At 39.0% G+C, this 18563-nt stretch overlaps 1 protein-coding gene across 1 annotated transcript; it reads right to left on the bottom strand.

The window, feature by feature from the left end:
- Nucleotides 1-4370: 4370 nt before the first annotated feature.
- On the bottom strand, nucleotides 4371-7636 carry ARF6 (ADP ribosylation factor 6). The gene has a single exon (XM_055537575.1). It carries the CDS (start codon nucleotides 7618-7620, stop codon nucleotides 7093-7095), a length of 528 nt encoding a protein of 175 aa, XP_055393550.1. The 5' UTR covers nucleotides 7621-7636; the 3' UTR covers nucleotides 4371-7092.
- Nucleotides 7637-18563: the final 10927 nt, after the last annotated feature.

Raw genomic sequence — 18563 nt, 5'->3', positions numbered from 1 at the left:
ATTACTACCCTTGCTTACCTATTTTAACTGAGATAATCAATTCACTTACAACAGTGCTTAGCACACAATAAGCTTGAAGTAAGTACTAATATTGTTATTCCTCTGACTTTGTGGGTCCAGTACAAAATATAGCCTCTTTCCTAAATCTAGTATTTGATAAAGTATTTCATTACTTACTTTGAACATTTCATATATGTCTTATCTAGCCTTAAATTTCCATCTCATATAGAAATTACTGAGAAATAAAATAGGATTGTTAAATAAGGCATTTTGCAACTTTTTATCAACGTTTACTCTTAAGTTCAAGCTTAAATTCCTAAGTATATGAATAAAGTGCCCTTGATGACCCTGGACTCTAGGCTCTTGCTGTCAGAGGATACAGTGTTCAATAAACCTCACTTACAAAATGTGAGGTTACAAAAAGCAAGAAATTCATGTATTAGTACCTGAAATGTCCATAGTTATAAATTTATGAAGTAAAGACAATATAAATTGTACACTCTGAATTTTCTAAAACTTTCTTAAATCAGGAGTCTATATATAAATAATTGTACGATAATCAGCTCATTGAAATGTTTACCTATTTTTCACAATGATCTGTAAAATTCACAATCCAGCAAGTAGTCACGTTTTTACAGAAAAAATTTTTTTCTCAGTTGGAGTTTAATACAATACTATGTTCGCCACTATACAGAAGACTCAAATTATATAGGGACTGAAAATCTGTTGATGATCAAATAAAATTATGGGATATTCCTCAGAATAAGCGTTCTGTAAACACACAAAATTTTAGGTACATTATTAACCAGTGGTTCACCTCAGTTATATTCTCAGGATAGTATAGACGATCTGAGTCCAAAGTCTGCCTCTGCTACTGATTAACATATGCTATCTAGTTGGTGACGGACAGGGAGGCCTGGCATGGTGCAGTCCATGGGGTCGCAGAGTCGGACGCCACTGAGCGACTGAACTGAACTGAACTGATCTAATCCTCAGTTTTCTCAACTATAAAATGGGAGCTCTTTCTGCCAAGGCGTTGTGAGGATTAAGAAGATATGCATGAAATGCTTAGAACAGTGCCTGGCACATGGCAAACATTCAAAAAATGCTAACTCTTATTATTCTTAGAATGTTTTCCAATTTGATTTCTTCATGCCCCTCTAGCTCCAATTTAGGACTTATTCACAAAACTAATTTTAAGAAATAAAGATCTGGAGGAGAGAAAACACTTTGCTGTATTAGAACAAACTTCAAAAGTCCTGATCCTTGCTTCTATAACTCCTTTAACAAATTTGGCTTTTGCCCTTACATCCTATGACTTTCTGAGGCCAGTGTAATGGGAAACAGCTTTCATGCTTATGACTAGCCAGTTTCATAGACCCTTCTATGAACAAGAAGTATTTTTATTTGTTAAAGCTCCCTTGTAAATATCCTCCGTAAAACTTACTTCTGTAACTCCTAAATCATTTTAGGTTCTCTTTTAAGATAGTTAGGAATTCCCACATCCTACTATGTATATAGTATAGAACAATTTTTCTATGCAAGTAATAATTCACATGTAAATTATTTTTCCTAATTTATATTGATTAGAGGAATAGTGTTGTGGCCCGTGAACAGTACAATAAGAAACCAAATACCATGCATTATATTATTTTCCTTCCAAGTCCAAATAAAACACTTCCTCTTACAAAGTTTCATAATTAAAAATACTGGATTCAGGACTTGATTAAAATAATATCAACTGAATAAAAGCCACAGTTCAATGATGTTATCAAACTATTCCAAACTAATCCAGGTTACCTGGAGGAAAGGCACTTTGTACGAAAAGCATGCTTAACTTATATCCAAAGACCAGTAAAACGACCATAAAAATAAGAGGAATATTTTTTAATGAAATGATTCATGAAATTTTTAAGAATATGAAAACTGATACTGAAAAACTATGGATTTCACACACTCATCCAGCAAGAAAAAAGCCCCGGTTAGACTACTCAAATACAAGTCTCAAAGATCACTACATGTTCATATGTGGTAAATTACATGTGCCACTGTTTCCTAAAGTTTTGATTAGACTCATTTAACAATGGTCTTTTGAGGGATTTGCTTTATATTTTGGTAATGCTTTTAAAATTGGGCTTTAGGGAATTCCTTGGTGGTTCAGTGGTTAGGACTCCATGTTTTCACTGCCGAGGGCATGTGTTCAGTCCCTAGTTGGAGAACCAAGATCCCACAAGCCTCGAAGTGTGGTCAAAAAAAACAGGGCTTTAGATCTGGGGTCAACAAACATTCTCAATCAAGGGCCAGATAAGTAAATATTGCAGGCTTTTCAGGATACTGTCTCTGTCACATATTCTCATTTGGCTTTTTTGATCAGTCTTTTAAGATGCTTTAAAATATAAAACATTCTTAGCTCTTAGCTTAGTCTCTATAAAAACAAGAGTAACTACATTTGCCCTTGGCCAGTTTCCCCACCCTTGTTTTACACTATACATATTATCTTTTTGTTACTATGTCAATTTCATTGATATTAATTTTTCTGCCTTCAAATATTTGTTCAAATGTCACCTTCTCAATGAATACTTCTCTGGATACATGCCTACTTGTTCCCTATGTGTGTGTGTGTGTGTGTGTGTGTGTGTGTATATATATAAAACATACTATGTAATACATAGTATATCACCTAACATTTTTATCATTCCTACCTCCCAACACCAATATAAGTTCCATAAAGGAGATTTTTGTCCACTGATACATATTTTTTTCTTCATTGTCCCTAGAACAGTGCCAAGCACATCAGTGGGCTCTCAGTAAGTAAACTTACACACTTAGAAAAACCATGGAGGAAATACACAGTTGATCCTAGAACAAGTTGGAGGTTAGGAGCGCCATCTGTGCAATGGAAAATCCAAATCTTCGCATAATATTGTAGTTGCACAGTATCTGCTGATTCAACCAACTCCAGATTATGTAATACTGTAGTATTTACTATTGGAAAAAAAATCCATGTATAAGTGGACCCACTTATATCCAAACAGTTCAAATCTATGTTATTCAGGGCCAACTGTATATCCAAATGAAGACAAGAGAAAAGGTATCCAAGAAGACTGACAAATACTTTTTTAAACATTGTTTCAGGCAGTCATAAAACATTTTAAAATTCAAAAGTATTTTCTTACTGCCAAAGAAAGTACAGTTATTTCTAGACTAATTCCTGGAAGTTTACCATTACTTTGGCTTATTTAACAAATTTCAATTGTTATTTCTAAACCCCTCTATTCCGCCTCTTTGACTTCACCTCTATGTATTCCCTGCCCATTCAACTCACTTATCTAGTCTGGCAACTTAGAAGTTTAGCAAAGCAGGGAGAGAAAAGTTACTTTGCCTCATTTATCACTCCATCTCCCAACATTCCCTTTCTGTAAATTTCATAATATTGTAATCTTTCCTACTTTGTCTTTACCATTCAATATAAACAAAGCAAAAGGAGATTCTAGTGAATATTATATTCCAAACACATTATACTCAGTGATTAATTATTTCTAATTGCTGTATGTGGTTTTACAATTCTTACCTCTAAGGAAAAATCTGCCTTACCACCACCCATATATATACTCGGCAAGGTAAAAAGGAAATAACTTTGGGAATTCAGTAAACTTCACCACCATTCAGATTACAGCTATAATATTTCTAAGCTTATATTAAAACATAAAAACTAAGATAAAATATCCTCTACCACTATCTCTGATACTTGATAGCCATTAATAATATTAATGTGGGAGTTAAATTATACTAGAGATCAAAGATATTCTAAACAAACTACTAAGTTAATAGTAAAATACTACTATTCCTTGCTAAGAAGGAATGCCCACAAAAAAAAGATGTTTTTAAAAACCCTTTATACGTTATTCTTCATCTATTTTATTTTCTAAAGGGCTACAATTCTGCCATGCTTATAAGACATGCAGTCTTGGTTTTTAAAAGACAAACTTTCTAAAATCCAAGTCAACTGTCAAGGATTAAAACTATGCTGTAGGTCAATTCTTCGAGAGAGACAATTCTGTTCTAAAAAAAAAAAAAAAGCAGCATAATAAAAACTGCTATAGAACTTTCACTTTCTAAATTTTTCAACTGTTTTTGTGTCCTAAAAGTTATCATAAATTCAGATTAAATTTGGTGGAACTAAATCAGCACAAAATTTCCTTGATAGCCAGAATCACAAGAACCAAACTGATTCTTTTTCTTCTTACGAAGGCTAGGTGACTCCCAAATTAAGTCCCTTTGTACCATATATCCCTGGAGAAAAACATGGCCCAACACACCACACGTCCCACTTAATCTAGTTCAAACGAGTAACATAACGTGAGAAACTGCACTGTGTAATTCCTTTATTTTCTGCATATTAGTGCTTTACCAACACTACAACCATAAAGAACACAATTCCAAGTACTGTACTTTTTAGTTTGGGGAGATCACAGTCTACAGACTCATTTACTTATTATTAGACAAGATTAACCCATTCAACTTACTGCAGTTTTTAAATGCACATAAAATACAGAAATTGATGCAATTAAACAAAATCTTCAGGATCTTATTTCTTAAATTCTTAGATTGTAATTTTTTTCTGCAGGCTTAATTACCGGTCCCCATGACCACCAATGGTTATGGCTCAATTTAACTACACCAATTTATCAACCTTTTATATCCTTAAAGATAACGTAAGTGAAAATCACAGTTTCTTATCAAAAGATTTAGGGTTTTCCAAATTTCAGATATTTGCTTCCCCTCCTCCCCCCACCTTAAGACATTTCAAATAAACTAAAAAGAACCACATCTCACCTGCAACATTCCTTAGCAATCACTTGATGTATAAAATTTTAACTATGCCCCCAGTTATTTTAAGACACAAAAATGGCTGCCTACCAATCTGTCTTGTCACAGGTTAGAAATACTACATTTAAGAATTAACATGAGGGTTTCAAGTTTCCTCCAGTTTAGGCATTTATACCTTTGTGCTTGTCGCTTCAGGATGTTACTGTAACATTGATATTTGTATAACCCATGTTTATGTACCTTATATGTAATCATTTAACACACTAGTAATTAAATGTATGATGGAGCTTTGGGAATTTTAAAAGCAACGAAAATGTTCTTAGATGTGTGTCAGCTTCATTTCCAGAGATACTTCTACTAAAGTGAATCTGAGAACTTGATACTTTAGTTGCATTTTGAATTCAAAAATCCCTCTGCACCATTAGGAGCCTACAAAATAGCACCTTTTCTCATCTGCTTTAAGTAAAACGTTTGTCAAGAGTTTTACTTTGAAGAGTTAATTTTCTATAGCCTTGTATTTCTCATACATCTTTGGTAAAAGCTCCATTATACAATATGGCCAAAGCATGAAGGACCAATACTGTCCAATCATATACCATGATATCCCGTTCAATTTTTGTTTTCAGACACCCTCATAAACAAAACCCACTTCACCTTTTCCTGTAAACTGCATTTGCAGTCTACATTTCTGAAATTCCCTAAGTTTTAATTCCTTGAGGATCTCTACAATTAATCCTTAAGGCTATGTAAGAACCAGATGCTGCTACACTATTCTGTATCAAGCATTAACATTTGGTTCAAAGTATTATCATAGTGGTCTCAATAATCTAGTTACTGGTCCTAACCAGCTAAGCAAGTAATCTTGTTAAGATCTGGGTATCACCAGCACATTGCTTACACTTGAAGAAAAATAAGTTTACATTCATTGTCATCTGTAGGTTCTTCTTCTACATCCTACTTCCCCTTTGTCATTCCTCAAGTCTACACATCATTCATTCATCACATTTCCTTCCTTCAAGGAGATAGTGTATTTTTGAACCAACAGGATATCTATTTGCATGAGTTAATCCAACAGAATACTTTTTATAAAACATCTTTTCCAGTGTTCTAATTAATGGAGATATGGATCACTCATTTACTAAAAAAAAAAAAAAAAAAGACATCTTCAGGTTGCTATAATGTGGAAACAGATTTTTTTTTTTTCAACTAGGTAAAAGGTGCATATAATTTGAATTGTTAAACGATTTATTAATGAACAAAATAACCATTCCAGTAATTTAAAATCTACTGGTCTTAGATATTTGAAACATGGTAAAAGGATATATTCCAGTTTTGCCCAAAAGTCACTTAAAATATCTACAAATATTTCATCTGTGTCTGTTATACACCATTATTGCTCCATTTTCTGGAAGAGTATGTTTTAAAAGTTAACAAAGAGGGAAAACACAGCAAAGTTGCTAACTTTGCAGTGAAAAAAATCTGTGTCCTTGACAGGTTATATTTTCATAGTTTTATGCAGTGTAAGTTAGCTTTGCAATGGGGAACTTGAGTTTTATCCTTACTCATGCATGATGTATGTTTCAGAACTTAATAGCTGAAATTTCAAAGAACTTCTTACATTACCTGTTTAACATACTGATGTGGAATTGGAACATATTACAAGGATATTACTCATTATTTGCCACTGTGGGCTAAGTTTACTATACTGGTCTTAGATATAAAAGGTCACATTTGAATTTACTAAGTTAAAGTCAGTACTCATAAGGGGGAGAAAGGCCTTAAATATAAAAGACAAACGGCAGTTTGATTAAGCAATAATTTTCAGTTTACTAGATGAAACAGACTTGCAACATAGTCTGCATGAATGCAAAATAAGCCATCTACAGCAAGTGATAAGGAAACTGGGCAAAAAGGAAAAAAGCATACATTGGAAAAGAAGATTCTCTCGAGATAAAAAAATCAAACCATTATTATAAAGGAATTTACCAAGAACTGCTATATTTCCCCCATCCCATTTGCTGGAAGTCAACAAGAGCATCTAGCACTTTGTGTTCATGTCAAAAAGTCAGATCAGAGCATCCTAACGCAAAGCAAAAAAAGAAAAGAAAGAAAATCCCTAACCCCCTCCCCCAAACCGCAGAACTGTAACTCCAGAGTTCAAATTCAAAAGAGAAAGTGGCAATTGAAAGAGGTGATGGTGGCGATAATCCTATGAATGGGTTTTTTGATTTCTCTTTCCGGGGGATGGGTGGAGAATGCTCATTAGGATTTGTAGTTAGAGGTTAACCATGTGAGCCCCTCATAGAGTCCGTCCCCCGAGGTGGCACAGGAGGGCTGCACATACCAGTTCCTGTCCCGAATCCGGGTCAGGCCCAGTTTCTCCTGGATCTCGTGGGGTTTCATGGCATCGGGGAGGTCCTGCTTGTTGGCGAAGATGAGGATTATGGCGTCCCTCATCTCCCGGTCATTGATAATGCGGTGCAGCTCCTGGCGGGCCTCGTCGATGCGGTCGCGGTCGGCGCAGTCCACTACGAAGATCAGACCCTGGGTCCCGGTGTAGTAATGCCGCCAGAGCGGCCGGATCTTGTCCTGGCCGCCCACATCCCATACGTTGAACTTGACGTTTTTGTAAGTCACCGTCTCCACGTTGAAACCCACAGTGGGGATGGTGGTCACCGACTGGCCCAGCTTCAACTTGTACAGGATGGTTGTCTTGCCGGCCGCGTCCAGGCCCAACATGAGGATCCGCATTTCCTTGTTCCCGAAGATCTTAGATAGCACCTTCCCCATCGCGTCGGAAGAGCCGGGGCCGGGGGCATTCAGGTGTCCCGGGTCCCCTCCGCCAACAACGCCGCCGCCGCCGCGAAACAGAAACGGAGCCTCCCAGTCGCGAGGGCGCCCGTGCGGCCTGCGTGGGAGTCGCCTCCTCTGGGCAGAGGCCCGGGCCCGCCGCTCACTCGGGCATCACCCACCACACAACTTGATTCCTCCAGGCGCCGCGGCCGCCGGGGCGCTGAGTCTGCGCCGGGAGAGCCGCCGCCCTGCTGAGGCGCGGCCCGGCCCGGAACTGCCCTTCCCCCCGCAGGCGCCGCGCGAGCGCCGCCGCGGTTCCCGCTCCTCCGCCTTCTCCTGGCTCCGCCGCGGGAGACTGCGGCCCTTCGGCCCGGTCCCCGGTCCGCGAGCACCGCGCTCACCACCGACCCAGGCCACCCGAGAGGCAGCGTGGCTCCGGCGCCCGGTCAAGTCATGGATCCTCGCGGGAACTCGGTGCGCTGCCTGCGGAGACACAGAGAGGGAAAAGGGAGTTACTGCTGGAGCCCCAGAGGAGAGCGGAGGCCGAGGGGGCCCGCCTCGCCAGCTCAGCCCAGGAGGTTACCTCCAGCCGCCGCCCCGCGCGCGGGCTCCCTCCGGCCTCCACAGCCTCCTCCCAGTTCTGCCGCTGCCGCCGCCGGAAAAGGCGCCGAGGAAACCGCCTCACTTCCCCTCCCGACTACGCAGGCGCAACAGAGGGAGTCCGACCGTTCGGGCAAGAGCGACCTCTGTAAGGAGAGCGGCCCGCGCGCCAAGCGTCTGGGCGCCACGCGCGGGGGGCGGGGCTACGGCGGCCCGGAGGTCTCGCAGGTGCAGCCAACCCCCACCCCCGCGAACCTCGGACTCTGACTAGCTCCCACCTGTCGCTCCTTTAGCGACTCCTTCCTCTATGCATTCCTTCTTCTGCGCTCTCACTTACTCCACCCCCAACTCGATCCAGGGGAGCCGATCCTCTACGGAGCTCCAAGGGGTGGGGCTCATGAACCGCCCGCTCCCCCAACGAACGCCTTCCCAATGCTCCTTCCAGGCCTGTTGGCAGACCCCGGTGCCTGCCTGATGCTCCGCGAGGTCCCTCCAGCCTGCCGCAGCCTTCGGGAGCCCTCAGTCTCCCAGGGAAGCCCTAGCCACGGTTTTTATCTTTCCCCTGGCCCTCTTTGGCTTCCTTTTATCCTTCGTGTTCTGTGCGTTTCCTGAAAGACACGTGGGAGGCAAGTGGTTCGCGTGGAATCTGCCAGTCAGTGCGGCGGTTTTACTGAGCTTGGGTTTGTTCTGAAGCCCGTCTTTGGGGCATTTGAGCCCAATCTTAATACATCTCGGCAGGACCAGTTCACGTTTTTGTTTTGTGTTTTTTTTAATTACAGTATTATCAACAGTTTCCATGCTTTTTCAACTTTTTAGAAGGTGATAATTTTTCATGTGTAAATATTATCATCTTTTAGTGTAATTAGTAGTAACTTCTCACCCAGCCACTCATTCTCAACTTTAAGAATTAAAAAGACTACTTCTGTTGCCTCGATTTGAACATTTAATCTTACTGAGTTATCTCATGTTTAAACTGAGTGTACTACTGACTTTGCTGTCCACAAACCCTATTTGAGTATTAAGTAATAAATATAATGTTTGTAGAAAACTTCAGGAAACCTTTTTGTGTCAGATGTTTATTGGTAAAGTTAGACACAAAGTGAAAGCTGGAAATGAAGGAAAAACAGGAAGATAGTGTTTCGTTTTTTAAATAAAATGCTGTAATAACATAAGGTAACATACTTCTCATTTCACAATTCAAGAAAATATGATAGTGGTAGATGGGTTAAATGATAACCTCATAAACGTCAGCCTGAAGTAAATTTACTTACCAAAGTTGTTACTATTCTAGCAGTGATTTACTTACCATCAGCCTGAATATGCATTCACTGTCCTAAAACTGAAAGAAGGATTTAGAGTGAGAAGATTGGGGTTCAGAGTGTCACCCCTCCATTTCATAGATGTGAATCCTTTCCTCTAAACCTTTGTAAATTCCATCTTCTTTAAGCTGTTGAAACAGATGAAGAATGATATCATCTAGAATGAAAATAGTCACTATTTATTGTCATGATGAACACTGTATTACATACTTTAAATATTTTCCTTCAACCTGCACAGCAACCATGTGAGGTACCTTTGAGTATTAGTGGAAACTGAGGGTCAGAGAGGTTAAGTAAGTTTTTGAAGGTTCCAGAGTTGAGATCAAATGGTGAATCTATGGCTCATCCTCTTAACCCAAAATTATGCTATCTACCTGAGTACTTCACACGGTTGTTTGGAAGCTCGATTATGTTACAGTTGACTCTTGAACACCATGGGTTTGAACGGCACAGATCCACTGTATCATCAATACTTGGCTTTTTTTTTTTTTCCAATAGATTTGTAGTATGTTACTATACAGTCCGGGTTGGTTGAATCCACAGATGTGAAACCTGGAATATGGGGGGCTGACCTAGAAGTTATCCTCAGAATTTGGACTGTGTTGAGGTGAGACCTCCAATGTCCCTATTGTTCAAGGGTCAACTGTATTTCTTATAACTTATAATGCTTTATAACTATTGGGTTGGCCAAAAAGTTCATCCAGGTCTTTCTGTACGATGATATGGGAAAAAACCCGAACGAATTTTTTGGCCAAGCCAATATAAATAAGGTGCCATCAGTTCAGTTCAGTTGCTCAGTTGTGTCTGACTCTGTGACCCCATGGACTGCAGTACAACAGGCTTCCCTGTCCATCACCAACTCCCAGAGCTTGCTCAAACTCATGTCCAGTGAGTCAGTGATGCCATCCAACCATCTCATCCTCTGTCGTCTCCTTCTCTTGCCTTCAGTCTTTCCCAGCATCAAGGTCTTTTCCAATGAGTCAGTTCTTCACATCATGTGGCCAAAGTATTGGAACTTCAGCTTCAGCATCAGTCCTTCTGATGCCATATTAATTATTAAAGCTCCACGGTAATTATTGTTTGAGGAAGGAATTTTTTATATGAGGCAGTGACTATGTATCTTGCTTCATTCCAACACAATAGTTTTCTCAGAGCAGATTCCAGTTTTCCCAACTAGATGGAAGATTGATTTTCTGGGCTTTTACTTATTTTTCAGTGAAAGGTGTGATATAATTAAAAATTGAAGCAACTTGAAGCACTAGCATCTACCTGGCACTGGCACTGTGCTAGGGCTAAAACAGTTTATGTTTGAAAGCCAACTTTTGTTTATCTTCTAACAGAGTAAGTGAAGACAGAGACTTTGCATTCTCCACATAATGTCCTCAGTGACAGCATGTAGGTCTCAGGAGTTCAGTCATTATTTACTGAATGAATATCTTTTATACCACAGAGGAGGTAAAACAAAAAAGGAAGCACATACACAATTTTTATCTGTGGTTTGAAATAATAGGTTAGTCAAGATTTTCATACAGTAGCATATCTTACAATGGCTCTTCATATAACAAATTATACAACAGATTATTTTAAGTAATGATCATAAAAAAATAATAACCAGAATATACATACAGTGAAAAATTTTAACTCTGTATATGCACACTTTTTTTAAAAAAGTGAACTTCACTAAAACCAAAATATCTGCAAAAAGTAACAACTTAGAGAACTACTAAATCATCATATCACTGATGAAATTTTTTCTTGACACTTTCTTGAAACAATTTAAAATAAATTTCAATTTAAAAAATATTATTGTCATTCAGTGAAATATTTTATAAATAAACTAAAATTTACATTTATAAAATAAAGTATTAGATTTCTCATTTGCATTTTATTTCACTGTTTTAAGTTACAGACACAAACGTAAGCTAACTCCTATAGAAAAATGGATGTCTGCTTTTAACTCAGCTTGCAAATGAAGAGATTTCTCCAGCTTGCTTTCAAACAAGACTTCACTTTTAAATGCCATTTCATAATGTCTAATCTGTTCAATATCACGTTTATTGTATCCCTGACTAAAGCATCATCTTATAAGAAAAATATTTACTTTCATAAAATGACTTAGCTTTCCACTTTAAAATGAAATAAATGTCTTCTTTAACAATAGCACCTCATGCTATTTACCCTTATTTCTGAACTCCTGTAACTTTGAAAAATCACTCACTTTGTATCTCGGTCGTATCTTTCTTTCTATCCTATGCAGGATCAGGGAAATTCTGGCCACACATTGAGGGTGGAAACCAAAATGATAGTTCACTCCCTCTTCCCATGTCAGCTGAAGAACTGCTTTCTAGTTTTTCCTCTTTAACCATTAAAAAAAAAGTATATCCCAATCAAAACCTTGATAATTACTTTAGTTATCCCTGAGTATGAAGACTTTCTCTCATTTTCAGAAGTATTAAGAGTGGAAAAGATATAACTAAAAACAGAAGTTTGAACTACAGTTTTTGCTATTCAGTACCTTTGGACTATCAGTAAATTACTGTTTGTAGTTACTCCTACTTCTAATATAAAATTCTGAGCACAATGACCAAGATTTATGAGTGTGGAAATGGTTGTAAAATCCTAGCTAAATGTTGCACTATAACCAATTTAACAATGGCTTAACTGGGCAAATTTTATGAGTTTGTTTCCATTTCAAGTAAAAAAGATTTATATTCCAAAAGGCTTAGAAAGACACCTACTAGATTATATGTCCACAAATACTAATCAATATAAGCCTGCTGAGCTCAAGACTGGCTTCAGGGGTAACTTTACAGTTTTATAAACCAGAGTCAATGGTGTGGTGACTCTCTCCAGTAAACTAGGGGGACACTTCCTATACTCTCTTCACCATAGGGAAACCCTGGTCCCCTGTATGCTGACTTCCCAAATTAACTAGACTGATGCTGGAAAAGGAAAGTTCTGGAGCCTTTTGAAGCAGTTTCTGATGTTTGACTTCATTTCCAAATGTAAAAATGGGTCTTTCTGCTGCTTATTATATCTTTTAAACATTACAAGAAATATTAAGTCATGAATTCAACTTTCACAGTAGTGATGCTGGTTGTATAAGAAGGTAAACCTGTGACTTTATAACAGTTTCAATGTAGATACATTGTTAACCATGTATCAGAGATTCTAGGAATAGAACAAGATACCCAGTGTATTGAACACTTTTGGCTGTCTTTGGAAATGGCACCCCCACCCACAGGAACACAGGAGTAGACGTCTGTCACCCCTACTGGTTTTTCCATGTTCTACTTCCACACATAAACCTCACTCCATACCAAATAGACTACAGCTAGACTCATGATCCTAATTTGCTAATCGTACTCATTCCTGAGAATTTAAAATCAGATCACTGATTCAATGGACACAAGTTTGGTTAGACTCCAGGAGCTGGTGATGGACAGGGAGGCCTGGCATGCTGCAGTCCATGGGGTCAAAAAGACTCGGACATGACTAAGCAACTGAACTGAACTGAACTAAAGGAAGACCATTATCAGTCTGTCTCTTCCCAGTGGGTCCATATTCTCTTAACTAGGGACTGTGTCACAGCCATATTCTGGTGGCAGACAGAGTCTTTGGCAAGAAAGATAAAGCAGATGTACAGTGAGAAGGTGAGACAAAATATACCTTGGGCTCCACTGCACAGTTCCAGGCCCTTCCTGGAGTCTGTCTCCATACCAACCCTTGAGTTTCAGGAAGTACTTGCATCTTTATACAAAATGACCTTTCTTTTTGCTAAAGCAAGCTCCACAAGGCTTCCCTGGTAACTCAGATGGTAAAGAATCTGCCTGCAATGCAAGAAACCTGGTTTCGATCCCTGGGTCAGGAAAATTTCCTGGAGAAGGGAATGGCTACCCAATCCAGTATTCTTACCTGAAAAATTCCAAGGACAGAGGAGAGCTGCAGTCCATGGGATAGCAAAGAGTCAGACATGACTGAACGACTGACACTTTCACCTTCAGTTTTCTTTCAAGCTCCAGTAGGCTTCTGTTACTTAAAAATAAAAGTTACAGCTTTATAAAATGTATCAATGTAGTATGCAAGCAAAACAAATTTTAACAACATATCAAAGTTACAGACTTTAATGCTTCATTGAAAATTATATATGATATAATAATACCTAATATAAAATAATTGTATACTGTCACCACTATTATGTAATACAATCACCATTAGAACTGGAATAGGTAGGAACAGACTATTGACAAATCTAATAATTGATTTATAAAAAGCTATAAACCACTCTGTGACCTGGTCTTTTGACCTATCTCTGAATTGCTTTATTAGAGCTCTTAGAATACGTTAATGCATTCTCTTATGCTATAGCACGGAGAAGGCAACGGCACCCCACTCCAGTACTCTTGTCTGGAAAATCCCATGGACGGAGGAGCCTGGTAGGCTGCAGTCCATGCTAAGGACTGAGCGGACACAACTGAGCGACTTCACTTTCACTTTTCACTTTCCTGCATTGGAGAAGGAAATGGCAACCCACTCCAGTGTTCTTGCCTGGAGAATCCCAGGGACGGGGGAGCCTGGTGGGCTGCTGTCTATAGGGTCGCACAGAGTCGGACACGACTGAAGTGACTTAGCAGCAGCAGCATGCTATAGCAATAATTCTCTTAATGTAGGAGGAAAAGACATCATAGAATTTCTGGAGAACTTTTTCAATCAGTATCATTTGCTCTGATCAGAAGTTAATCAATAAAATTAATAAAATCTAGGGGAATCCCCTGGCAGTCCAGTGGTTAGGACTTGGTGCTTTCACTGCCGTGGCCAAGGTTCAGTCCCTGGTTGGGGAACTAAGATCCCACAAGCCACATGGTGCATCTAAAAAGAAAAAAGTTAACACAGCCTCTTCCAGGAAGTGGCGTAAACATACTTTTTTCAATTCCTCCTTCTAAGTACAACTAAGAACCCTGGATATTAGATAGAAAAGAAGCATAAGAAGACTGAAAGATGGAGAGAAGGCAGACTGACCAGGGACTTAAAGGCCCAAGGTATGACGTGGTGGTGAGTTCCCTGGGTTTTCTTTTTGCCTCATGTATCCCAGACTTGGAGCTTAAGAAGCTGGCAACCTGGAAATGCAAAAAAAACCTCCAGGGATATTCTCTCTTTAAAAAAGAATTAGGAAAGGGGCAACCTAGCAAGACAGAAAACTTTTCAAAAACAACCACTTTACTCCAGCCAAAACCCAAAGAAAAAAGCTGTAGCCCCACCTTCACCCATGGTGAAGGGCCAGGTGAGCAGCTTAGGCTTTCACCCTCGCCAGTCTCTTAACAAGGTGCCCTAATCTCCTGCCTCCTCACTAGGCAGAGTGGGGAAGAGGTCTTTCATCCCCATGTCGTGTTGATGAGCCCCATCCAAGCCCTTGGTGTCATTGGAAACTTCATGGGGAGCCTGCACTGCCACCTCAGCTAGGCAGTAAGGAGGTTGAATCAGTGGGGCTGGTATCAGCGAAGGCCTACTGGAAAGTCAGGATTTTCATCACGTACAGGCCAGGCCCCTCTTCCACCATTACCCTCTTGATCCTCAACACTGCTCACCGTTCATGGTGTGGTATCAGTGAAAACCATGTTGGGAGCAGTAAAGAGACACTTCTACCCCTTCCAGCCTGGAAGGTATCCCTGGAGGCTTAGTGGGGAGTCAATGATCCCACCCCCACCCAGAAGTAACAAGCCCCCCAGGCTGTCAACAGATTCTAGTGAGGAACCTGGACTTCTGTTTCAACTTGACAGTAGTGAGGTGATGTTCCACTTCCCTGTTGGAGAAGTGCTAGAGGAAGCCAGCTAAAACAGAAGGTTAAATAAAATTCAGAGTCTTATAATAGTCAAAATATTCAGATCTCAAACAAAAAGCACAGATTATTCTCCAAAAAAAAAAAAAAAACCATCAAATTCTCACACAACAATGTCAGAGTGAATGAAAAAGGGCAATCAATAAATGCCAATATCACTAAGGCAAAGATGTTAGGATTACCTGACAAAGATTTTATAGGAGCCATTGTAAAAATGCTTCAGTGAACAATTGTGAACACATTCGAAACAGCTGAAAAAATAGAAAGTCTCACCAAAGAAATAGGAAGTCTCAAAAAAGATATAGAAGATATAAAGAACTAAATTGAAATTTCAGAACTGAAAAAAATGTAATAACCAAAATTTTAAAACTCAACAGATGAACTCAACACAGAATAGAAGGGGTGGAGAAAACAATCAGTGGACTGCAAGATAAAACAATAGAAATGACCTGATTTGAACAACAGAGAACAAATAGAATTTTTTAAAAATTGAGAAGAGACTCAGAAACCTGTGCTACTATAACAAAATTTCTAATGTTTATATCACTGGACTCCTAGAAGGAAAGTATAGAGTGGGCTGAAAAAGTTCCCAAAGAAATAATGGCTAAAAATTTCCCAAATATGGCAAAAGACACAAACCTATAGATTTAAGAAGCTAAACAAACCTGAGGAGACCCACATCAAAATACATTATAATCAAGCTTCCTAAAATGAAAGCCAAAGAAAACATATTGAACAAAACCAGAGAAAAACAGCACCTTACCTACAAGGGAGAAAACTATTTAAATGACAGTGGATTTCTTATCCAAAACCATAGAGGCCAGGAGGAAGTGGTAGGACATTTTTTAAGTCCTGAAAGAAAAGAGCTGTCAACCTAGAATCCTATATCCAGTGAAAATACCTTTTAAGAATGAAGGAGAAATCAAGACATTCTCAGACAAAGGAAAATAAAGAGAATTTCACCAACAGATGTTTCCTAAAATATTACCAAAGGAAGCTGGAAGTTATCTGAACAGAAAGGAAAGAATTTTTTTAAAAAAAGAACCTTGGGGGTTTCCCAGGTGGCTCAGTGGTTAAGACTCTGTCTGCCAATGCAGGAGATGCGAGTTCAATCTGTGATCCAGGAAGATCCCATATGCTGCAGGGCAACTAAGTCCATGTATCACAGCTGTTGAGCCTGTGCTCTAGAGCACAGGAACCACAACTACTGAGCCTGTATACTGCAGCTGTTGAAGCCCACATGCCCTAGAGGTCGTGTTTTGCAACCAGAGAGGCCACGATGAGAAGCCTGAGCACTGCAACTAGAGAGTAGCCCCCGCTCTCTGAAACTAGAGAAAAGCCTGGATAGTAACAAAAACCCAGCATGGCCCAAAATAAATAAACAAAAATAAAATATTTTTAAAAAAGAATCTCGGAACATCAGGAAGGAAGAAAGAACATGGTAAGCAAAAATATGGGTAAATATAATAGATTTACCTTCTCTTCTTTCTAAATTATTTTTGATGATTGCAGTAAAAATTTATAACACTCTCTGATTTGGTTCTAAAGATTGTTGAGGAAGACTTATATATAATTATAAACAATAATAAAGGAATATAAATGTGTGAAGCAAAAACTGATAGAAATGAAAGAAGAAATAGATGAATCCACATAGTTGGAGGCCTCGGGTGCTGCTGTCCATCAGGTCACAAAGAGTCAGACATGCCTGAGCGACTGAACAACAACAACAACGTAGTTGGAGGCATCAGTCCCTCTTTTGCAAGAACCGATAGAACAAACTAGACAGAAAATCGACAAGGTTATAGAAAAACTCAACAATGGCATCAACCCAAAATAATTAAAATTAATAGAACATTTCACCTAACACCACAGCATATACACTCTTATCAAGTGTCATATCCTGGGCCAGAAAAGCAATACCAACAAAATTTAAAGACCTATAAATCATACAGACTATATTCTCCATCCACAGTGGAATCAAACTAGAAATTAATAACAGAAAGGTAACAGGAAAATCTCAAAATCCTTGGAGACTAAACAACACACTTCTGAATAATTCATGGGTCAAAGAGGAGGTCTTAAAGGGAAGGAAAATACACTGAAATGAATGAAAGTAAAAATACAGTGTATATAATTTTGAAGGACACAGCTAAAGCAGTGATGAAAAGGAAATTTATAGCACCATTTGCCAAACTTTTTCATCACCCCAAAACAGAAACTCTATATCCATTAAGCAACCCTCCCACCCACTCCGTTCTCTGTTCCCCTCAGCCTCTCTCTACTTTCTGTCTCTATGCATTTGCCTTTTCTAGATATTTCACATAAGTCGAATCTTACAATATATGTCCTTTAGTGTCTGGCAAATTTTTATTTAGCATGTTTTCAAAGATCATTTATGCTATAGCGTGCATCAGAACTTTTTTCCTCTTTATGGGTGAGTATTTTGTTCACATGGTTTTCTATTAGGACACTTGGGTTGTGTCCACCTTTTGGCTATTGTGAGTAATATTGCAGCAAGCGTCCATCTACAAGTAACTGATTCCTTGTTTTCAGTTCTTGTGGCTAGGAATAGAATCACTGGACTATATAGTAATCATATGCTTAACTTTTTGAGGAACTGCCAAACCATTTTTCACAGCACCATTTTTCATTCCCACCAACAATGTGCAAGAGCTCCCCATATTGTTGCCAACACTTATTATTATACAGTTTTTTTTAAATTATAGTGATCCTAGTAGGTATGACATGGTATCTCATTGTGGTTTTAATTGTATATCCCTAATGACTAATGACTTCCCTGTTGGCTCAGACAGTAAAAGCGTCTGCCTACAATGCGGGAGACCCCAGTTCGATCCCTGGGTCAGGAAGATCCCCTGGCGAAGGAGATGGCAACCTACTCCAGCATTCTTGCCTGGAAAATCCCATGGACGGAGGAGCCTGGTAGGCTCATGTAGTTCATGGGGTCGCTAAGAGTCGGACACGACTGAGTAACTTCACTTTCAATGATTAATGATAGAGTGAATGAATGAATAAATGCATCAACAGGCTTACTAGTTTAATAAATTTCTATCACAAAGGGTAAATCACTCTTTTAGTCTATATTATTATATTACTGTACAAGAGCACTAATATTTGTTTTAAAAACGATAAAGCATAACTCAGCATTCGTATTTATTTGTCTTGCT

Source organism: Bubalus kerabau, chromosome 10 (assembly GCF_029407905.1).
Source record: "Bubalus kerabau isolate K-KA32 ecotype Philippines breed swamp buffalo chromosome 10, PCC_UOA_SB_1v2, whole genome shotgun sequence".
Lineage (NCBI taxonomy): Eukaryota > Metazoa > Chordata > Mammalia > Artiodactyla > Bovidae > Bubalus > Bubalus kerabau.
Note: the sequence above shows the minus strand (reverse complement) of the source record. Positions and strands in the feature narration are given on the sequence as shown.